At 43.1% G+C, this 24,298-nt stretch overlaps 1 protein-coding gene across 13 annotated transcripts in view; it reads left to right on the forward strand.

Moving 5' to 3' along the window:
- ank1a (ankyrin 1, erythrocytic a) overlaps positions 1-24,298 on the forward strand; it is a 121,542-nt gene that overhangs the window by 86,830 nt on the left and 10,414 nt on the right. For 7 of the 13 annotated variants that reach the window (XM_065951667.1, XM_065951666.1, XM_065951661.1 and 4 more), the window contains 17 exons: positions 740-860; positions 1,050-1,128; positions 1,502-1,617; positions 1,698-1,922; positions 2,854-3,008; positions 3,106-3,317; positions 5,084-5,288; positions 5,490-5,586; positions 7,184-7,412; positions 7,501-7,629; positions 9,179-9,298; positions 9,384-9,468; positions 9,567-9,641; positions 10,633-10,764; positions 11,610-11,765; positions 19,909-20,554; positions 20,785-21,133. In XM_065951667.1, coding sequence (XP_065807739.1) covers positions 740-860; positions 1,050-1,128; positions 1,502-1,617; positions 1,698-1,922; positions 2,854-3,008; positions 3,106-3,317; positions 5,084-5,288; positions 5,490-5,586; positions 7,184-7,412; positions 7,501-7,629; positions 9,179-9,298; positions 9,384-9,468; positions 9,567-9,641; positions 10,633-10,764; positions 11,610-11,765; positions 19,909-20,554; positions 20,785-21,133 — 3,131 coding nt within the window. Of the gene's footprint in view, positions 1-739; positions 861-1,049; positions 1,129-1,501; positions 1,618-1,697; positions 1,923-2,853; positions 3,009-3,105; positions 3,318-5,083; positions 5,289-5,489; positions 5,587-7,183; positions 7,413-7,500; positions 7,630-9,178; positions 9,299-9,383; positions 9,469-9,566; positions 9,642-10,632; positions 10,765-11,609; positions 11,766-19,511; positions 20,555-20,784; positions 21,134-24,298 lie in introns of those variants that run through there. The other 6 variants (XM_065951663.1, XM_065951664.1, XM_065951669.1 and 3 more) reach the window with 4 other exon arrangements.

A 24,298-nucleotide genomic window follows, 5' to 3' on the forward strand; every position in this document is an offset into this window, starting at 1 on the left:
ACGATGCATCACAGTACATGAAAAAACAAAACAAATATGGACAATTTAAAGCGATTTGACAAAAATATATATTGCACTGCCTTTTTTTAACCAGCGGAGGGCGCTATCTGCCTGTAGCTTCTCTTGTTGGACGTCCGTATCTAAAGATGAGACGTGCACAGACATGACAAAAGTGACTTTTTTGAGGTTTAGATTGAGTCTTCTTTCAAAGTAGGAACTATTGAAATTAAGCGATTAATCAACATTAAAAGTTTATTTAAAAGACAAGATTTTAAAATCCTTCTGCGATTTTAAACACTGCACTAAATGTCTCGTTTAGTCTTGCGCACTTATTTTGTGTTTATTGCTGATCTTTAATGTTAAACTTTTTGTACATAGACAGTTCAACAATACATACCTGACCAATAAAGCTGACTCTGATTCTGATGTTTAGTGATCCTGAACCAAGTGTTTGATGCAGTGATGCGTTTCTTTACATGTTTTTCTGAAGTTGTGTAGAAGTGAGTGGGTATACTAATGAGCAGCAGGGATGTCCATGTCACTAATGTCTCATCTCATCAGTCTAACCCCCTTGACCCCAGAGCCATCTCCTTAATCCTGCTCGACCACGTGGCACCCGAACCCCTCTGGTTAACGACCTCGTTCTTTTTTTCTTTCTCTCTCTTTTCTCTTCTTGTGCTGTTTCACCAACCAACTGACCACCGTCTGTTCGCTCTCTTTGGCATGTTGTTCTCTGAAGGAGAGGAGCTCTTGGGGACCGAAGGGGCCAGGTACATGAAGATGGATGACATGAAAGACCATGATGACGATTTCCTCTCCCCCAAGAAATCACTGGAGTACGAGAGAGGGCTGGGCACAGCGTAAGGGGGGCTGGGTGGGGAAGCAGGCGAGAAAAAGCCGAGCTGGTAGTCACACACTCATACTGTAGGTTGGATGGGTAGATGGGGATGCACCATAGACACTCACTACACACCAGGGATGAGCACTTGGGAGGAGATGTAAGGAGAAATTCTTCGATCTGACTTGTTTCTTGTTCTTTAAAACAATAGGAATTACTCGCCAGCCATTCCAAGGATCCCCCGAGTTTCTCCCGAGACCGTCATCCTGAAGGAACACGAGATGGATCAGGTACTTCACAGCACCACATCAAACTTTGCATCTTCTTATAGCTGGACTGCTCATACAGTGCTGATATGATATTGTCATGCGTGTTTGCATATAACCAAGTCTATATCATGTTTTTTAATTGTTTAAACATTAATGTTGCCGCTTGATGTAAAGAACCAGAGTTAACTTAAAGCTAGTTTCACCTGCAACACACACATTCACACCAGCAGCAAGAATATCTGAGTCAAATGAAGAGCAGTGTTATAACTCACTGGTTACAGACTTTATCCTCTTTGAACAGGTTTTTTTGAGGTTTATTTTAAATGCTAAATTCCACCAGATACAATCTTTCTCTGTGATTCAAATAAACGGTTTGTCTTTTTGTCTGTTGCAGCAACACACTCCTCTTCCACTGCCCAAAGAGTATGACGATGACTCGCTGATTCCCAGCAGCCCTGCGACTGAGACCTCAGACAACGTCAGCCCAGTCGCCAGTCCCATACACACGGGGTCAGCAAATCGAAATTCAGTAAATCTTTGCTTTATCTGCGATCTGGCACCCCAACCTCACAGTGTTGGTCCTTTAACAGGTTCCTGGTCAGTTTCATGGTAGATGCTCGTGGCGGCTCAATGCGAGGCAGCAGGCATAACGGTCTGCGTGTCATCATACCTCCACGGACCTGTGCGGCACCCACCCGCATCACCTGCCGCCTGGTGAAGCCGCAGAAGCTGACCAGCCCCCCTCCGCTAGTGGAGGGAGAGGGGCTGGCCAGCAGGATCATCTCCCTGGGTCCAGCAGGAATGCAGTTTCTGGGGTGAGGAAGAAACCGTCAATACAATCATCAGGATTATTTTATTTTTTTCCAAAATGATTGAAAACTGTGATAGAATATCCAAAGTCTTTAAAGTGGGGGTTGTGAGCTATTAGACATTTTTAGACATACTTACATATGTTGTAATAATACTGAACCTGGACAAAGATTAAAAGAAGGAGGTAAACATGTCTGAGTAATCCCTCAGTCTTCAGGGCTCAGTCTGAAAGGCTTCTCTTAACACCAGCTTTCTCTACGTTTGGAGATTTTAAGTATCTCCTCTGAAAATAACTCTGAGTCATGACTGTCTACAATGGGTGTAACACCTGAGTCCCACTGTCTGTGACACCTGTGTTACATAAATAAAGTTGTTTTTTTTCAGCTGTAAAAAACTGAAAAGCGACTCCAGAGCTTACACAGAGTGAAAACCTAAAACTTGGAATGTGCATAACATGGCTACTTCAATGTTTTTAATTTTACATTTCCTGATTTTTTTTTTATCTTTTAAAGTTATTTTTGGGGCCTTTTGCCTTTATTAGATAAGACAGCTGGAGAGAGACAGGAAGTGTTGGGAGGAGAGAGTTGGGGAGGAAATGCAGCAAAGGACATCAGTCAGATTCAACCCAAAGGCCGCTACATTGAGGACTATAGCCTCTATACATGAGGCACGCAACATAACCGCTAGGCTATCGGTGCCCCAGATAACATACTTTATCATCATTGTATGCATTGGACTAAATTTTGTTGGTGACATTCAGCCCATCAGCAACAGACAAGATAAAAAGATTACATAAAAAATATAACAAACAGCAAATGAAAGACAGAGGGATAAAATAGAAGAGTAAACAACACACATTCTATACAAAGAAAAAAATAAAATATTGCATATTGAACATGAGTAACGTGTGTGTGCAATGTGTGTTTTGTGTGGCAGGCCGGTTATCGTGGAGATCCCTCACTTTGCCGCTCTCGGTCGAGGTGACCGGGAGCTTGTGGTGCTGAGGAGCGAGAACGGCTCAGTCTGGAAAGAACATCGCAATCGCTACGGCGACGAGGTGCTAGAAACAATCCTCAACGGGATGGATGAGGGTGAGGATTGAAATGCTTTCGTCTCAGACGGATGGTCCGACATGTCTCTGTTTTCTTTTTGTTTTCACCTCACGACCTTCTTCTCTCGCCTCCTCAGAGTTGGAAAGTCAAGAGGAGCTCGGGAAGAAGAGAATCCGTCGCATCATCTCCACCGACTTCCCCCTTTACTTTGCCGTCGTGTCACGAGTCCAGCAGGAGAGCGACCTGATTGGACCAGAGGGCGGCTCGCTGACAAGTAAACTGGTGCCGTTGGTCCAGGCCACGTTTCCCGAGACGGCAGTCACCAAACGAGTCCGCCTGGGGCTGCAGGTGAGATGGGACGATGATGAGAAGGAAGGAGAAGAAAGACAGAATCGTTAATGCCTGTGCATGATGGATGTATTTGATCATGGACACCCGATCATATCAGCACTTGTACCAGTTTTTCCACGTTTAGTTTTCTGCTGCTTGTTTAGTTTGCTTGATATTCTTAAAGGACCTTTTTTGCATTTCAGACAGTGCATGCACTTTGCATCTTCGATATGGCTGGACTGCTTATGCAGTGCTGATATGATATTGTCATGGGGGATTTCTTTCTTGTTTTGCCGACCTGTATTATGTTTTTTTTTTTTTTAAATCAAGTAACTAGAGTACTGACGATAACAAACACAACTTAAAAATAAATATTGTGCATTCTTACGCTTGAGAGGAAACACTGTTTGGATGATAAACACACATATTCCCTAACTGTTTGGATATCATGATGCTCTGAATAAATGCTTTGAAGCTCCTGTGAGGAGTTTGTATCTGGTTATGAAACAGGCCGAAATGAATAGTGATGCAAACAAGAGCATCAGGAAGACGACTGACATTTAAATAAAGTTATTTTGAATGGCCTTAAATGCCGCTGTGGGTTTAAACTGATTAACAGCCACGGCAGAAATCAACTTTTCTTTACATTTTCCACTGCAAAGATCCACAGTGAGAATACTGACTATTAAAAGGCTTCAGAAGAAGGAGGTTTTTCATCACACACTATTAAACTTACAGGACAAAATCAGGAGCAAATAGAGGAGTTTAAAGGCTGGATCAAATACAGGATCAGAGTGGGTTTGGAACAAGAAACTTCACATGTTTTGGGGAGCTTTGAGACTAATTTAAATTTGATGGAAAGGAGGAGAATATGTCACCTTTAAGCAATAAACATACTGTACAATCTCTGTGGACTTCAGTCCTGGTGTTCCAGGTGACAGGGTTTCTTTAAAAAAAGATGTTAAATGTTATCTTTTCTTTTGTCATTGTTCTTTGTAGTGGGTATCTTTTGTTATAAATGCATGTTTTGGCATGTTTGAGAGGCTACATTTACCCTTTGTGCACGTTTGGTTTTGTTTGTCTTTGTTTTTTGTTTTTTTTACCCTGTAGATTTTACTCTTCTGGCACGATTTTCTTCCAGTCCTAGACTGTGATGACATTGATTATGATTTGAAGCATCTAATGAGTTTTAGGCATCTTGTGGAGACTTAAAAACTCCTGCCAGAGTAAACCAAACCGGACCTTCTGCTTCTTTTTTAAAGAGATGTTTAGAGTAATGAATCGATGAGTAAACTAACATGCAGTAACATTTTAGCAGAGAGAAGTTGAATGTAACTAATTAAGAGTCAAATAGACATTATTTTATACTTTATACAAATCTATTTTATAACCTCCAATGTGCTTTAGTCGTGCGTAAGCCACGGTGCCTTTTTGAAACACTTCTGTACTAATGATTGTAAACGCTTCCTGTTAACACACATTGTTATATTTTACAATAAAGAGAGTTACTAAGTCCTACAGCCTCCTGGTGTTAAGGTACTTTATTCATCGTGTACTCTTTCTCTCTCTTCATCTTTCATTTGTCCCTCTTCGTTTGCCGTCTGGTACCATCATCCACCTCCCATCATCTATTCCTACCTGCCATCCCAACATCGTTATCTAATCTCCCCTGCTCATTTGTTTCCCTCTTTTATCTAATTTCCCTTTTTTTCTACCACATCATGAAACCCGTGCTTGTGTTACCGCCCCTCCCACCCTCCTCCATCATTTACTTGAATCTTCAGGCTCAACCAGTTCCAGATGAGCTGGTTGCTAAGCTGCTGGGTAACCAGGCTAACTTTAGCCCCGTGGTCACCGTGGAGCCTCGACGGCGCAAGTTCCACCGGCCCATCGGGCTGCGTATACCTCTCCCCCCGTCCTGGAAGGAGAGTCCCCGAGACTCTGGAGAGGGCGACACCACCAGTCTGCGCCTGCTCTGCTCTGTCATAGGTAGGAGGGTGTGTGTGTGTGTGTGTGTGTGTGTGTGTGTGTGTGTGTGTGTGTGTGTGTGTGTGTGTGTGTGTTCAGGAGAGCTCAGTTGTATACTTTCTATGATGAGGAAGGATTGACATTAAAAGATGTTCTTGCACACTGTCAACTTGAGGTGAGCTCTATCAGAGCTTTGCTGACGCAGTCTCATCTGTTTCCCAGGAGGCACTGCTCCGGCCCAATGGGAAGACATCACCGGCACCACCAAGCTCGCCTATGCCAACGACTGTGCCAGCTTCACAACCAATGTCTCGGCACGGTAAGTTAGGGTTGGCAACACAGAATGTTCATGTGAGTAAATTCAAGAAGATGGAAACCAGTTGAAGACATCTAGAAATACACAAACTGTATGTATAGAGAACAGAACAAGAAATAGAACGAAAATACTGAAGAAAAAAGGCCCACCTTGACCCCCTGGTTACACTGTAAGAAACAAACATTGAGATGTCTAATTATAAAAGTCTTCTGTACTACAGTACGACTATACGACGAGCATACGAACATAGATCACAGATACGTTCATGTACAATATGCATAGACACATGTTAGCATTGCATGATTTGGGTAATAGGGAAGTTCAAATCCTTTATGTCAGAGAACATGACAGCTGCTTTACTGACTGTGTGGATTAGTTTATGTCATTAGTCAGTTACAGCCAGAAAACTTTCTTGATATAATGGAAGGCTGTCCACGTTTCATGCCTGTGTTTGTGCTCATTCATGAACTGTGGTGACTCAACAACAGCTTTAAATACTTCTTGTGGTATAAACCACATTGTTAATAACAAGAGTGAAATTACATATATACATATATATATTCTTATGATGGTTCTTATGATGGTTCTTGTGATGGTCGGGTTATATATGTCTGTTTGGTATCATGCACTTTGGGTTCTTTTCTGTTGAATTGTATTTTATTATTTTTAGTATTTTGCATTTGTTATTTTCTTGTTTTTGTTTATGTTCTTCTGTGTTTGGTTTAGTTTGTTCTTGTTGTTGTTTATGTTCTTCTGTGTTTGGTTTAGTTTGTTCTTGTTGTTGTTTATGTTCTTCTGTGTTTGGTTTAGTTTGTTCTTGTTGTTGTTTATGTTCTTCTGTGTTTGGTTTAGTTTGTTCTTGTTTTTGTTTATGTTCTTCTGTGTTTGGTTTAGTTTGTTCTTGTTTTTGCTGTTTGTCAAAGCACTTTGTAAGCCTGTGTTTTTAAAAGGTGCTATATAAATAAAGTTATTATTATTATTATTATTATTAAGTTATTATGACATAAAAATATTACAAACATCAGACTTATATTCAATCTTCAAATGTAACTCTACAAAAGATGCATCACACTAGAGTCAATCTTACTTCTGGTTTAAACAAAATACAAAAATTAAAAGGATAAAAATCCCCCATCCAAAAGTCCAACTCAGGATGGGGGACAGATTCCAGGTTGTGCGTTCCTTCATGAGAGAAACATCCTCAAGCAGGAAGATGACATGAGAGAAAAGTGATTAATCAAAGAAACAAACTTATAAATGAAGCTCATTCATCAACTAGAGCGGATCCAAACATGAGCTGATAAACACATTTCAGATAAATTACAATAAAATATTCAACTAAACGATGAGAGTTCTCACCTGATTGTTGAGCGAGTGACGCTCCCTCACACGGGGAGAAATCATTACTAGAGATTTTTTTGGCTGCAGAGCATTGATGTTGTAGACTCGTCCAAACGGCTCCATTGATTGGAGCAGTTGATGACGCCAGGAATGAAAGCCTTTTTCTCTTCAAAATGATTTCAGCAAGTAGCTCAGCGGTGTTTACATCAGACAGTGAATGGACCGATTTCTGTGATTACACGTCTTTGTCTCCTCTCAGGTTCTGGCTCGCAGACTGTCCTCGGACAGCCGAGGCCGTCTCCTTTGCCAACCTGCTCTACAGGGAGCTGTCGGCCGTTCCCTACATGGCCAAGTTTGTGGTGTTTGCGAAGATGAATGAGGTGCGTGAGGGCCGCCTGCGCTGCTACTGCATGACCGACGATAAGATGGATAAGACCCTGGAACAACATGAGAACTTCACCGAGGTGGCTCGCAGCAGAGACATAGAGGTCGGTTCAGAGTTGAATTCTACGTTATAAAACACAGTGACACCACTGAGTGCTGATGGAGGTTTGATGCCTGTGTTTCATGTTGCAGGTGATGGAGGGAATGCCGCTTCACCTGGAGTGTTCAGGGAATCTAGTGCCGGTCAGAAAGGCTACCCAGCAGCCTCGCTGCTTCAGCTTCCAGGCCTTCAGAGATAACCGACTCCCTGTCTCTGTTAAGGTATCAGAATTTGGTTTTCTCTGACAAATCCACCTCAAGTTCTGTCCGATCGATCCATCTTTAACCAATTCAAAAGAAATGTTATATGAAGTCTGTGAGCAAACACTTTGCAACACTGGCATAATTCTACAATCCACTTAGCAGACGCTTTTCTCCAAAGCGACGTACATCAGAGAGAAAGAACAACACAAGCAAGGATCTAGAAAAAAGGGAACAATGTCAGTAAGAGCAAACGATCAGCTTTGAGTCTGATTGGACACACAGGTGCTGACAGGAAGTGACCAGAGGCAAAGCACAACATTGAGGGCAGTTCTTGAGAGCTCTAATCAGTATAGAAACCATCTTATAAGTCATTGTTATCAAACAAAAACCATCGTCATTACCATCATCATCATCAATAATATGGAGACCATCATCATTAAGTTAGTAGGTATTCATGAAAGAGCTGGGTCTTTAGCTTTTTCTTAAAGGTGCAGAGGGACTCTGCAGATCACATGGAGTTTGGAAGTTCATTCCACCACCGGGGGGCGACAGAGGAGAAGAGTCTAGTCAGAGACTTAGGACCCTGTTGTGAAGGTTGGATCAGACGCCTTTCATTGGCAGAGCGTAGCGGGGGGGGGGAGGGGGGGAGTGTAGACCTGGATCAGAGAGTTAAAGTAAGGAGGAGACGGTTTTGTAGCGGAGTGCTCTTTTAGGAAGGTTGAAGATAACTCGTGCTGCTGCATTTTGTGTGGTAGGGATTAATTTCCTTTTAACAGGCAGAGACCTCGAGCAGAACCAGATTCATGTTCAACAGCACATCTGACTGTGTTGTGCTTTGAAAGGATAAATAAGACATGATGTAATTTATTGTTCCTTAACTCTGTCCTGCAGTTTCAAGAGAATTAAATACATAAAAAGAGATCAAACAAAACATGTATCAATTCCACATATACATAAAAACGCCTTCCTGCAGCGGTGACATATTGACATATTGCACGGCTGTTTGGCACATTCTTAATATTCAGAATATTAATGGTCATCATCAGTACAAAGGAAAGTTTGGAGCGGTTCAGCCCTGAATCTTCTCCCAGAGAGTGATAAAAGCTGACAGTCAGAGAAGCAGAGGACAGGTCTGTGTGCCACCGGGAGTAACGGAACGAGAGAGTCAATTTGTCTTTACTTATGCATTCTGCTGCATACAGAAGTATCCTATATGCTAAGTTTGTGGAATATGTATACCATTGCAACATATGCACAACAAAGCTCCTCTGTCACTTTTATTTGTTTATTTATGTGACTGTGATTATGTCTTTGTACTATTGTTGAAAACTCAATAAAAATATTCTTTAAAAAAAAGAAAAGAAACTGGATTGTGAACAGGGCTTGTAGGTACCACAAGAGAAGCAGGCGTGCATTCTGGGAGTGTAATGTTGTGGACGGGTAATATGGCACTATGAGCTCTTTCAGAGATTGTAGCGCTGTATTCTCTGTTTCTACATGTTACCAGCTCCGTGTCTACTCTTCATATTGTATTAAAAGTGTCTTTCTATGTGTCTGTATGTTGAAGGTAAGAGACAGCAGTAAAGAGCACACTGGATTTCTGTCTTTCCTGCGCAAGTCCACAAAGTACGAGGACAGCCAACATGTGCTCTGCAACCTCAACATCACCATGCCTCCATGTATCAAGGTAGGAAGGAGCTGGTTCACATTTACAGGAAGCACAGAGTGTATTTAAGATGACAGACTTCAGTGTTGTTTGATTTGATTGGCAGGTCATCGGGAGTGAAGACCGGAGAAGAACTCTGACTCCGCTGGCTTTAAGAGAAAGATACAGCGCCCTAAATGAACCTGCCATGGGTAAGATGATCTAATTCTTCTGCTTGTAATTCAATTCGACATCAGACTGAGTGAACAAGACGTTAGAATTGGCAGTTGTGTGGTCTGTTTCTTGGCAGCCTCGATGAGTGCCATGGAGAGGACGGAGCTGAAGATGGCTGTGATTGCAGAGCAGTTGGGACTGAGCTGGGCCGGTAGGCGAACATGCTGTAAAACTGACCATGTTTACCTTTTGTCTGACAAGCTTGTCGAGCTCGCCGCTGATTAAACAAAGTTATAACATGGCCAGCAGCCAACCAAACTAATTATACGGCTGTTTTGCTGCCAAAACACCGACGCTGTTTGATAGATTTTTCAGCCTCTTGTGGGTAGAGCTCCTGTTAGCTCCAGCTCAAAAATAAGACTGTGTACACTGTGACAGCATGACTCAGCTGAAAATGATACGAATATTTTCCTCGCTTACTTGGACTGACTTTTAATTATAAGGTTTAATTTATTTCACATCACACCCATTTTAGCCACAGCTAAGATGCTCAAATTGGACCCACCTGCTATAAATGAATGAATAGAAAGAATGAATAAAATATAGATTATGAAAGCCTCTCATACAGCCTCAAAGTCCAAAAGAAAAGATTTTACAGGATAGGACCAAATCGATGGAGTGTGCAAAACCTTTAAGGCCAGACGTTATCTGAAATAACATGTCATTTGTAGTTTTTGCATCCGTTAGCTTTCTCTTTGTTTTATGATTCCTCTTCTTGTCTTCCACCCCTCTGAGGTGAAAGCTTCCCATGCTCAGGTCACATGTTCTGTAAAATACACTTAGCTAAGTTTTACAAACACTAATATGTGTCTCCACTTTTAAACTTAAAGGTTCCTCTTTGAGTCTATGAGATGAAGTCATGTTTTACAGAACAGAGATTTCTTTAACTCCTTCCTTCTGTTCCCTGAAGTTTAGAAGCTCAGGTTTACACTACTTCCTTGTAAAAAAAAAAAAAAAGAGAAAGAAGTGAGCTGTATTTTAAACAGATACCAGACTTTTGATCGTTATTACATCCGCTCTCATTAAACCAAGCTACAGGACCTTAACTTCATCAAGGATTCCACATCCCCTAATCTTTTTCAGAGCTCTACAAATATTTACCCGTGTGAGTGACATGTCCTGTCTGACTCATTTCTGAACAGAGTTAGCCCGAGAGCTGCAGCTCAGCGTGGACGACATCAATAAGATCCGAGTGGAGAATCCCAACTCGCTGCTGGAGCAGAGCTCTGCGCTGCTCAACCTGTGGGCCACTCGCGAGGGCAAGAGGGCCAAGAGTGAGTACAAGACATCTGAGCTGAGCACATCCTTTATTATACAATAAAGATTATTCTTCAAATACATTTACACACATTTACACCCACCTATTTATAGTTCGCCTGAACTTAAAGCCACTGAGGGGCTGCATAGAAAGGCTCATTATTTAGTTGACGTACTAGCCTTGGCCTTCATAAAGCTTCAGTGTTTATCCAGCTCTGCATGGGTCTGTAAACCTTTCTGTGTTCTAACCTCTCTCCATTTTTCAAAAGCATCTCCAATATTGATCCTAGTTTGAGCACGTTTCTGCTCGTGGAGCTTATTAGAAACATGCAGAGGCTTTTTAGGTCGGGTACAATCACTTCTATCTGAACCACTTCTCTTGACCCGCTTCCATCGCTGCAACACCTGTTGACCTGATAACTGCTCTCATATCTGACAAACCGAGGGGCGTCCAAAACGGGCCGTGTGGGGGTGTATCTTAAAACCGCCTACCTTCTCTGGTCCAAACAAATCCAGAGCATTCAGGAGCAGAATCTAAAGTTAGAAGGAGGACATACTGGCTGCTGCATTGTTGTCAGAGAAGCCAGCACTTCAACATAGCATGTTTCCTTAATGTCTGATCAGATAGTAAGATACCTTTATCATTTCATTCACTGGATATCTTACATATTGGTCCTTTATGGTCACTTTCCATTATGTTTTAGCATCAAATTACCAAACTAAGATATACATCTTGTATATGACAGAATGAGTGCCCCCCCGGAAGATACAGCACCATCTGCATCAGAGAGTGCTTATTTCAACCTCTCATATTTTTCACCCCACTTTAACCCCTCTCTATCTTCATCCATCTCCTGCGCAGTGGAGAGCTTGTACGCAGCTCTGAAGAGCATCGACCGTATGGACATCGTCAACATGTTGGAGGGCCAGCCGCCTCAGCCCGCGAGACAAGGGTCCCGCGACCTCAGCAGACGCCGACACAACGAGAGAGAACACCTCTCCCCTGGTATGACCAATGGTGAGTTCCCCTCCCCCCAAAAACAATCCCACCATGCAGCCCTCTTCCCCTTGTTCCCTTTGTCTTGATCCTGAAGCCACCTTTCTAATAAACACACCCCCATGTTCCCTAGAGCCCTCCCCCAAAGTGACGGCAAAGTGAGGTTTGTTTCCCTCTGAACTCTCTGTTTTCCCCAGGTTGTTATTCTTTATTCTCTGTGATGCTCTTGTGTGTGAAAGCGGCCACAAACTTTTGCAGGAGTTTACCACAGCAACATGCAGAGGGACTCAGGACACTCCTACTGTACTACGACCTCAGTAGTACCTCAATGTGATATTCAGTCACTGTGAAGCAAAGCAGAGTACACAATGTAGTACTAAATCGTCAGTGTTTGTAAGAATCTAAATGAATAGCATTCTAGCAAAACACTCCACATAAAGAGAAGTAAAGTGGGCTGTGAATAGAGATTCTTTCTGCTCTCTTTTTTAAACTATTATCTCCAGTTAGTCTTTATCTTGGGCCATCATGAGTTGATGTATTTGTTAAACTGTAACAAGCCAACTCATCCAGCGTCTTAATTATAATATATTCTTTATTTATAGAGCACTTTTACAAGAACAGCAAAAATAACAGGCAGGTCTTACAATCATATGCAAAGGCAAAGATTACAAAATAAATACTTTAAAGGTTACACATTCTCCTCCTTTTTAACAAGTTTAACAACAAATAAGTCTCAGAGCTCCTCAAAACATGTGTGTGAAGTTTCTAGTTCTAAATCCACTCTGATCCTGTATTTGACCATGTCTATTTCAGCCCTGCTCAGAACAGGCTGTTTCTGTGTCTGTACCTTTAAATGTGTAAATGAGCTGTGTCTGACCACGCCCCCTCTCTGGAAGGGCTTGGGTGTACTCGGTGCTTTCTCGCTCCATGTCCTATTGTTAACGATGAGAAGGCAGACTCAGAGGGCAGAACAAACACCTAGCTGTGGGAGTGTCACCCACCGGGAGAGGGGCTACTGCCCTTTGTGATGTCATGAAGGGAACATCTCCAAACAGTCTGTCTGAAGACAGACTAGGGACACATGTTAGTGTTAGAAAAACATGGTGAAGTTTATCTTACATACTATGTGACCTTTAAGACACAAAATGTGGCAGCTTTTGAGAATTTTTGGATAATAATCTAAAGTGTAATGCTAGAAAGCACTTGAGTCTTATTTTGCTACTTTAAGAGATACTCAGGATCAGGATACTCAATGACAAATGTTATAGTTTCATGGCAAAAGACACACTTTTTTTGAAAGTGAATTACTGAAAAGATGAGATCATTTATAAATCCAGAAGGAAATTCTTAAATAAATGGAAAGACAGATAGAGGGGGCTAACCTAGCATGTTGGGTGTTCAGTGGCTCGCTGAACGGCACCTCAAAGAGTAAACTGGCGCCATACATGGTCTGCACTGGGACTGAAGTCCCTCCAGTTCCGAACCCAAACACAGCTGCTGTTGCTCCTCAGAACATGTTGGTTTTGGACCCCTGTTGCCAAACAGCCCCGAGTCAGAGTGGCTGTTATTTACATCCCATTCGCCTGGTTCTCTGTTTATTTCTTTACCATCATTTAGTTGATTATCTGACAAGAAGAAGACACTACAGCACTACTGCAACACATATTAATACATTCATTTATGTACTTAAACATTGAAATTAAATAAAGCAAGAGTTAGTGGGATATACTAAGCAAACAAAAAACAAAAAACCTCCATGAGAGGTGGCCCTAAATGTAGGCTAACTGGAAATATAGTTAATATAAAAACAGCTGGAAACATCCTGAGGGGTGGACATGGCTCCTGGCCTAAAGTATCTCCTAACATTTACTATTTTATCGTATTGTTCTGTGTGCTCGGGAAGTTAGACCAGTTACTCATGATTATAAAAGTAGTTTGTGATATTTTGTCTATGAAACAACACACTGTCATACATGTTAGTCCACATAGATCACGATGTAAGTATAGCCTAGCTTTACTGACCTCCTTACCAAATGTCAGTCTTTTACTCCTTTTCCTCATGGTTTCCTTCACACATGCATATTCTACATCCTATTGACTCCATTTTCACCTCTGGACTGGTGTGAGCTCCCTTCTTACTGGACTCTTCTCTGCACCCAGAGCAGACAAAGAGTTCGTCCTGCAGGTGTCAGGTCCTGGTCTGTGAAAACTGGAGCAATACTCTGAGATGTAACGATGCATAAAGAAACCACCATGAGGGCCAAAGGGGGGAAAAAAGAGAGACATTCAGATCACAGCTGCAGTGAATCTGATAACTGTGTATCAGTCTTGTCTGTCTTTCTGTCTGGCTACCTGCCTCCCAAAGGCCGTTCCTGCTTTGGTTTTCAGCGTAAGGTGGTGGCGTTTTTTGAATATCTAGATATTTTGTCCTCTGTTGGTGTCACAGTGATGGGTTCAAGAAGTTCAAGACTCCTAGGAGTCCTAAAGGCACAGTGGGCGAGTGAAGGAACAAACCTGACTTTTATTAGGCAATACAAATGAGTCGAGGAATCAAATGATCAGATAATAAAAAGAAACGCTACAAGCGAAAGAAGCTTGATACCACTCTCATGTCCACACGGAAAGCTACTACAAGCAGAGGATTAGCTTAGCTTAACTGACGCTTAGACTGATTGTTTTTTACAACCTCTGTACAGATATTCACAAACAGGGGCAGATTCAGACACCTCCTGAATCCGCCCCTGTTTACACATTATAAAACGTAAAACACAAGAGGTTTAAAGATAGTTTCCTTTGGACAGAGCTGAGCTAGCTGCTTCTGTTTCCTGTCTTTGTGTTTCACTGTTAGCTACACTGTTAGCTACACTGTTAGTTAACTGTTAGTTACACTATTAGTTAACTGTTAGTTAACTGTTAGTTACACTATTAGTTAACTGTTAGCTACACTGTTAGTTAACTGTTAGTTACACTGTTAGTTAACTGTTAGTTAGACTGTTAGTTAACTGTTAGCTACACTGTTAGTTAACTGTTAGTTAACTGTTAGCTACACTGTTAGTTAACTGTTAGTTACACTGTTAGTTAACTGTTAGCTACACTGTTAGTTAACTGTTAGTTACACTGTTAGTTAACTGTTAGTTACACTGTTAGTTAACTGTTAGTTACACTATTAGTTAACTGTTAGTTAACTGTTAGTTACACTATTAGTTAACTGTTAGCTACACTGTTAGCTACACTGTTAGTTGACTGTTAGTTACACTGTTAGTTAACTGTTAGTTAACTGTTAGTTACACTGTTAGTTAACTGTTAGTTACACTAGTAGTTAACTGTTAGTTAACTGTTAGTTACACTATTAGTTAACTGTTAGTTACACTGGTAGTTAACTGTTAGTTAACTGTTAGTTACACTATTAGTTAACTGTTAGCTACACTGTTAGTTAGACTGTTAGTTAACTGTTAGTTACACTATTAGTTAACTGTTAGCTACACTGTTAGCTACAGTTAGCTTCACTGTTAGCTACAGTTAGCTTCACTGTTAGCTACAGTTAGCTTCACTGTTAGCTACGAGGAGTAGCTTCAGATTTACTGCACAAATATGAGAGTGGCATCAATAATCACATCTATCTCTTAGAGGGAGAAAAGACATTCTTTCACCAGTGTCCCTAAAAAGTCAGGTTCAGTCCTCCTCGTAAAAGAAGGCCATTTCTTAATTTCAACATTCAATCGTGTTAAATAGATTTATAATCCAAAGAAAAACAGAATCCTTACCGCAGCCTCTTTCTGTCTTTGTCTAGCTTTGCCAGTTTTTATCTTTTGTTTTCAGAAACTGTCTGTAGGATTTGACTGAGCAGGTTTGATAGTTTTAGTGCACCTTTTTCGTAGGTAAGAAAAGGTTTTCTCCGGCACATTCTCAGATTATCAGAGGGTTAAATAGAACAATTCATGTTGGATTAAGACCTCTTCTTTTAGCTTTGTGTAAATCTTCTCTGCCTGTGGTTGCATGGAGAGTAGTCTGAGTCTCTTTAGGGCTAATCTTGGTGCACTGAATGTCCTTTTGGGAGCCCTGTTTTCATTCCCTGTGAATCTGTCCCTCTCTCTGTGTTTCTCTGGACATGTCATCTGCAGCCTCGCCGTCCTCCTCTTACTCCTTCTCACTCCTCTCCGAACTCTGACCTCATGCAGACCTCATGTTGACCTCAGACCCACATCTTTATCTTTTTCTCTTTTTTTTTTGCGACTGGTCGTGCATTTTTTCTTTATTTTTTTGTGCTCTTGAAAACCCCACCTTTTTTAAGTGTCCGCTCTGTGACCGATTCCCCTCACACAGACTGTGTACTCAGCACCCACTGGGAGGGGGGAGGTGACCCTCGCTCTCTATCGCTGTTTCTGTCTCTATAACCATCACCCTCTTTTATATACTCCTCTCCCGCTCTCTGGCTGCCCTTCTTTTTCTCTCTTTCTCTCTCGCTGTCCTCTCCCTCTCTTCCCATCCTCTCTTCCCCTTGCCCTCCCGCCTGTCTGCATGCATGTGCACGAGGCTGACTTCACCGTCATCTCCTCAGGTGTTTGCATCAAGGTTGTCAAAATGTTTCATTTCTTTGAAACTTTTTTCGATACCACATTTTAAGTGATACCATCTCTGTTATTTTAATGAGTATAATAAAAGCACAGAAACTTTTTTTAAAAACTGCCGACATTCACTCATATGTTTTTACCAAAAGCTGCCAAGAGCAGAAGAGAGAGACCACTGTCTACATTGCACAAATCCAATGGCAACATTTCAGATTTGTGCAATGGAGACAGTGTGCAGGAGTTTGCCAGCAAATTTTGGTAATTAAAAACAACATATAACCTAATATTTGGTGCCTAAAACTTCTATTTTTGTTGCAGAGGTATCCAAACAGACACCAATAGATTTATACGAATATCAAATCTTTGTTTTAAACTCTGGTATCCTGACAACCCCTCGTTTGCATCCACACACCAGGATGCAGGGCGGGGAGTTGCACCGGCTTGTGGGAGATGACGACTCAAACACTGCATCGGCTCCTAACTCTGCTTGACCAACACATATTTAATCTCTGCATGGCATGCGTACTGAGCATGAGTCTACAGTCTGTCTCTGCTCCTCCACTGATCTGTCTCTGTGGATTTAAAAAAAGGCCAGGAAGTCTTTTTTTTTGTGAACTCTTGACTTGTGTTTGCTCCGTTCATGTATGAATGTTGTGGTTGTTTTGTATGTCACTGATTCTATGTACACTGTGTCCATCTGACAGATTACTTTGTGTGGAATATATGTTTCTATATATGTGAGTGTCGTACAGGGGTCGGTTTGATCTCGACCCCCCCCCATTATGTGCTTATTGTTTACCGTGAGTGTTATCAGTGTGAGCGTCTTTATATGTGTTTTGTGTCTTCCATATACGTGTGTATCAGTGTTAAGGTATATGGGCAAAGTGACCATATTTCTTTTCTATATATTTTCACATGAGCTTCAATGCTTTGTCTGTCTGTGTTTATGTTTTTTTCACTTCAGGGGGTCAGAAAATCACTGACGTGTGTTTCATATTTCACACTCGACTACTTCCCAGGACTGACAAACTCATTTATTATAAAATTAATTACAAATGATAATCCAGAAAGTTTGGAAAGACAAATATAAATACTTATCAATTCACACCTGAGTCCACACCTTTTCAACATGGAGAAGTGTGCAGGTGCTTTTTCTCCAGAGTCGACTTTTCAATAAGCAAACAGTCATAAAAAAAGTTCAATCATTTACATTTTTAGTTGCACATGTCTCATTTTGTAGTGAATACACTTTCATCACAATCCCATTTCTTCTTCTTCTAGTGAGCAGACAGATTAAGGCAGCAAAAAAATTAAACGATGAAGGGCGAGGGAGGGAAACGTCTCATGTGGTGATACATTTCATCAACTGTGAATTGAAGCAGCTTCTAGTGAGCAGTCTTCATTTTGCCTTTGAGCATTCAAAGTGAAGCCAAAGGATTTATAAATATATCATATGAGCAGACATAAGGATTTATATACAGTATATATTTTCATGTTAACCTTAATTGTCACAAAAATGAAGCTAAAGCAAATGTGCAAAATCGTGTAGTTCCTCAGGTGTCCACTTGAGGCTGGTTGTAAAAGCCAGTGAATCTGTAGATATGATAAGAAATGTGATAGATGACAAAAGTTTCATGCTATATCATGCCATAATTTATATATTATATTAGTTGATCATATAATGATGAATCTCAAAATGGAGAATAACATGCAGGATTAATGCATTTATTCACTTTAATTTAGTGTCAGTTTCACATTTCATCACGCTTTATTCTTTAACTTCTTTTGGCTGCTGTCTCATACTTTCCGGCTGTCTTCTTCTTCTTTTTCTTCTTCTTCTTATTTTAGCTGCTGTCAGCATCTTCTTTGGCCAGTTAAATTTCTGTTGACGTCACCTTCATTGATGTCGTGAGCACCACCATGTGGAGTCATGAAGTAGTGACGCAGTGAGGCAGTGTATCGATAACCCTGTCACGAGTCAGAATGAAGATATATCACTGTGTCCATACTCAGTCCCAGCCTATTTTATATGAAGTGTATATCTTTAGTTATTTCAGTTTACCTGCAGACAGCAGTGGAGCGTCTGAGAGAAAAAGTAGGACAAGAGGTCTCTGTGGCTGCTTGGTGTCACAAATATCTCCTGCACTCTCAGCAGGATTATGAACAGCAGCACTGCCAGCCCTGAATCAAGTTACACCCTCTGCTCTGCACAGTGTTCCTCATCACTACAGAGTACACGTACAGTCGCCTTCCCTCTCGCTCTCTCTCTCTCCATCTCTCTTTTTTTTGGGTCAATCACAACTTCACCTTACCTACACACATGTGTGTCCTACACTACATCACCCACTGCATCTCCTGGTTAATGTGATCACCACTCACACTTTGCTTTATCCGCCTATCATCAAGATTCTCACATAAACTTTACTTATTCATTTTTTATGACCAAGATGGATACCAGACAGACTTATCTATATTTCCAGCTTCAAGGTTCATGCTTCATAGACTTAAAATTTTTATTTTTCTCCATGTGTTAGGATTGCAGATATTATCGCAATAAAAAAAAAACATTCCTGCAGCTGTGACATCGTGCCCGATCATCCTCGGCCTATCTTGACCAAAAAAAAAAAAAAAAAGGAAGAATATCGATTTCAAAGGGCTTCAAGACAGTTGTAGGAGTGACCTGAGTCCACAGCACCGTAACAACGTGCAGTTTTACTCGTAACGATAACAATTATTTCAATTTAAAAAATCAAATTTTCTTTTTTGAGCGACATCCATGTGACTTTAAAATCAAGTCTACTGTAAGTGTGTTTGCAGAAATATGAGCATTATTTTAGGTGCTATGTTTACGTAGCTGTGTTTTATTGAATTCATTGTACTAAATATGTAACGTGTGTCAATTCAAAAGCCAGGAGCTGTGTTGAGAGCTGATGTGTGTGTGTGCATAATGTGTGTGAGGAGGGAATGAGATTGCCTGCGTGCATGCTATCCAGCCTGACAACAATATTAACCTGCCTGTTTCTGAGTGGGTTTGAATGCATGCATATCTGAGTGTGTGTGTGTGTGTGTGTGTGTGTGTGTGTGTGAGAGAGTGAGAGAGTGTGTGTAGGGCATGTGTATGCGTGACAAAGTGAGTGTCTCTGCCGCACAGGTGTGTGTTTGTGGGCAGAGGCAGTAATTCCTGTCCGTCTCCCTGCAGGTGGCAGCCAGCAGAGCAGCATCAGTCACTGCCGGGTCCGAACCTCAGTGTCAGTGTCTCTCTCAGTCCGTCTTGGCTGTGTCTGTTGCTGCTGCCGCTGCTGCTCTCACCGTCAGCGCTGGCTGATCGAGCTTGAAAAACCCTCCACTCAAAGCTGCCCTTGCTCTCTCGTCCTAAGCTCCTTGCACTTTTATTCCAGTTTCTATTGTCTTGGCCCCTCCCCCTTTCTCCCTCCCCACTCCTTTCCCATTTGTCCCTTCAGCCTCCTCTACTCCCCCCCCCCAGATGCCCCACTCCTGGGCAGGGGCACTTGCCCCCTCCCGGGTGCTGTGGGGGTGAGGTAGGGAGCGAGGCGGGGGGGCCGGGTGTCAGTGTGCCTCTCTCTGTCTCGCTCCAGGTTATGGGCTCGCGCAGGATGAGCTTCTCTCTCCGGCCTCCATGCAGTACAGCCTGCCCTCCCCGCTCGGCGCTGAGCCTTACTGGCAGGAAGTCTCCAGCCTGGACTGTGCGCCCATCGCCACCACAGAGGAAGACACCCTCATGGAGATGTCTGACGTGCAGGTGTGGCCCTCTGGCAACAGCCCCTCCCTGGTGCCCGTGGAGGACTCCTCTCTGGAGTGCAGCAACGCCGACGACTCAGAAGGTCTGCTGGGGCTGCCGTATGGAAGTCTGGGACGACCGGCGAGTCAGGCCAGCGCCGCGAGCCCGGGTGGAGGGGTGCTGAGCGGCTCCATTGAGCTTCCTGAAGACGATTCAGAGATGGGCGTTGACTCGCTCAGCACTGCCACGCCGGCCTCGCTCGGGGGTACCATCGCTGGGATGAATCTTAACGGGCTGAACAATGGTCAGGGGTCAGAGGCGAGTTCGGAGGTCTCGGCGTTCACCAGCGCGACTGGTGGAGACGGAGCTGGAGGAGGAGGAAGAGGAGGAGGAATGACGGGCTCAGTGGAAGGGCTTTCTCTTGTTGCAGGACAGCAAAGGGTGTATGCTCGGCTGAGTGAGTCACCTGGTCTGAGCTGTGTCGCAGATCGAAACGGAGACAGGTGAGTCGGGCCTCGTGCTGCCGCTCCTCTCAGGTGACAACAATAAATCTGTGCTAACATCCTTTCATTTTCACTGCATGTCTGTGGTGAACTGGATTCTTTCAGACAATTCTGCAAAGGAAGTAACAGCTAGGTGTTAGGATAAGTCGTTTGCGTTCATTGGATTGAGCATGTGGAGTCCTCGTACCCCCCCCCCCCCCCTCCTCATCGGGTCTGCTCTCTGCTTTCAGGTCAGGTAACGGTGGGAATGGAGGTGGTGGAGGCTCTTTCCTTTCTTACCTGCAGGAACAGACAGGTCCAGGCTGGATCCCTGTCACCGACCCCACTCAGGCCTGGGTGGGCAATCAGCCCAAAGCCAGGCAGGCCATGGACACTATGATGTCATCAGTGTGTAACGCTGTGGACGGAGACCAGTCCCACATGTCCCAGGAGGCCTTGCTTCAGCCTGTGAGGGACATGGGGCACTCTGAGATCTTACGGGGGCACTTCAGAGGTACCCAGCCGTTTGAGAAGGGTTTGGGGTTCCCCCACCGGGTGCCAGAGCTGAGGGCCTGGGACGAAGTGCGCCTGAAGGGACAGGTGAGTTTGGTGCACCTGACAACCTAACCCTAACCCTAAAGGATGATGTTTGTTACCCATGACAAATACTCAGATAAGCAGACATTAACAGAGTCAGTAGCCACACTCGGGGCTACACTCCGCGTCACACTGATCGCAGGTTGACTCCAAAATCGATGTTGTTTGGTGCATGTCACCCCCCCAATCCGGGCCCTCACTTTTCCCATCTCTCTGTCTCTGTCCTGTCAAATAAAGGCTGAAAAACCCCAAAAATTATCTTATTATTATCTTGGCCACATTCGTTAAATTCTCACTGCCAGAGGGCCAAATTGTAGGATACAAAAACAATTACAGTCAATTATGTTTCAAATTTAACTCAACATATACCACTGAGCTAATATAATTATGGACATATTTCTGGTTTTCATGGCAGATTTTGTCATGTTTTCCAATTTATTGATATGTAAAAATGTACCTGAGGGCCACGTTGAGGGTTGTGGCCCCCATCAACCAGCCAGTTGCCCACCCCTGGTCTACATACAAGGTATACAGCTGAACAAAACATTTGTACTCCGGGTCAAATGATAATAGAAGTGGAGTCGATGTTTAAGTAAATAATGTTTTTCCAACTAAAAGCTGCTGTGAGAGAAAGAGAGAGAGAGACAGCTGTGGACCAATCAAATCCACAGGTTGGTCCAGCTTATAGTTTAATTGTTTCTGGAGACAACCCTAGTTGATGTAAAGACCTGACTGGAGGGTCTTTATTGTGATGAGTATCTATTTTTAAAAGACACAAAGGGTCGTAACAGACAACTTATTTCTAATTGAATAATGGGGAGACCTTTGCTCTACTTCAGTGCTTCCCAAAGTGCACGGCCCCCTGGTGGGCTGTGTGGGTACTGCAGGTGGACCGCAAAAAGCCCTCCACCAATTTAGAAAAAAAGAAATATCACAATAATGATGATTCACCACGAGTCAACCCTTTAAGTGATTAGTAAGACGTGTCATGACTATTCATGGACATATTTTTTAGTAAACTTTTGTGTCTGTGTAATGTCCAATAATTGACCCTTACTGAAAGTTATAGCTGTAGTCATAAAAAAAAAAATTATAACGGGCCCCGGACTAATTTTGTATTTCAAAGCGGGCCGTGTCAGTCTTAAGTTTGGGAAAGGCTGCTCTACTTAATCCATTGATCAGCCACACACACACACACACACACACACACACACACACACAGTGGGCTCAGTTGGTAGAGTCGTCGTCTCTCAACTGCAAGTTTGTGAGGTTCGATCCCCAGCTCCTGCAGCAACATGTCTGATGTGTCCTTAGGCAACACACTTAACCCTGAATTGCTCCCGCTGCTTCGTGTGCTGCGTCTGAGTTTGTATGAATGTGATCAGTTACTTCTGATGGACTCTTCACTCAGCAGCCTCTACCATCAGTGTGTGAATGTGTAGGTGTGACCTGCGGTGTAAAAGCACTTTGAGTAGTCAGAAGACTAGAAAAGCTCTATACAATTCTATTTACACACACACACACAAACACAACAAACAAACAGACACACACAGTCAAGTACCCAAGATGGGCACAAACAGCATGTCAAGCCAAATATAGCAAACATTCCCGCTGTCCACTCGTGTTACATGATCCCCCCCCCCCCCCCCCCCCCCACCACCCCAAGTGTTAACTTTCTGGCACAACACCACGTCGCACTGTAAAGGACGATCTCACTCATTAAATTGAGTGAGGGCAGAAATAGAGGGCTGCTTTCAGGAACTCTTTGGGGAGGCTTTTGTATTCCGTTCTTTAAGAGTCATTTTGCTTGGATCTACTTTAACTAGAGCTGTTTTTTTGAGGCACTGTGTTGCAATACTGTTGGTGTTTTTGGTGGAGGTGTGATGTCTCGACTTTGTGAATGAGACGTAGTTTAAGTACCTGAAGGACGTCAGGGTGAAAGTTTCTTTGTGATCTTGCATACAGAGTCACACCGGAGCAGCAGGAGGTATTTAAAGCCCACAGATCACATGGTCAGAGAGAGAGAGAGAGAGAGAGAGAGAGAGAGAGAGAGAGAGAGAGAGAGAGAGAGAGAGAGAGGTGGGAATAGAAGCCTCCCAAGGTTGTCTTTCCTTAGATTTGATGTCATTGAGTGAAGACTCCTGACCTGTCAGCGGGAAGGAGAACGAATAGAGACCCTGAGGAAAGGGCCCACCGCCCCAGCTAATGGAGGACGGGTATGAACTGAAAGACAAAACAAGCACACTGTGACTGAAACAGTGAAAGAAGGCGGCAGGCGGCAGCTGTCACCTTTCCTCTCAGCTCAGGGGGGAAACAGGAGTCAGTGAAGGCGGAGGCAGGCAGGGTGAAGTCGTGTGTGTGTGTGTGTTGAGTTGCGATGTGGGCCCTTGTGACAGAGCTCCTCTTCAGCTTCGTGCTGCTGGCCTTCCTGGTCATCAGCTGTCAGAACGTCCTCCACATAGCCAGCGGCTCGGTGCGCTCCGTGCTCACCTACGTCCACGCTCAGCTGGACCGCGAGCTCGGCGAGGTCGAGGGAGTGGCCGACGAGGAGGAGAACGTCACTACGAGAGTGGTCCGCCGCAGAGTCATCCTTAAGGTACAAAGAGAGAGAGAGAGGGGGGACGGAGGAGAGTCAGGGGAATACTTACAGGCAGGAGAACAACAACAACAACAACAACAACAACGACAGGAGAGAAAAAGGAGGAAATGGTGACAGGATGCAGTGTGTGTGATATAAAGCAACGAGGTTCAGTGGATGATTCTGCAGATTACGTTAACTTGATAAGAGTGTGGGTCAAATAGTGCAGGAAGCATTACTTCAGGACTCTGTGGTGACGACAGAAAGCAATCAAACGAATAAAGTATTAACGGTCCTCTGCAGCGCTGATGTGACTAAATTTATCCCCTACTGTAACTGATGTAAATAGATGTCATTGACTCAACAGATCTTTTTAAAACTCTATATTCTTCCCACAGTAGCTCTCGCTATGCCAACCTGAACACTCGAGGGCTCGACTGGCGTTTGTTCTGGCGTCTGAAGCTGCAGGAATTTCTTTGAGTTTATAAATAGCCGTGTGGACTTACCGCAAATTATGAGAGGGCTTCAAACAGCATTGTCCTGATCATGAGCCGTAATCATAAGAGTCGCTAAGAAACATTAGTGAACTC

Source organism: Labrus bergylta, chromosome 2 (genome assembly GCF_963930695.1).
Source record: "Labrus bergylta chromosome 2, fLabBer1.1, whole genome shotgun sequence".
Lineage (NCBI taxonomy): Eukaryota > Metazoa > Chordata > Actinopteri > Labriformes > Labridae > Labrus > Labrus bergylta.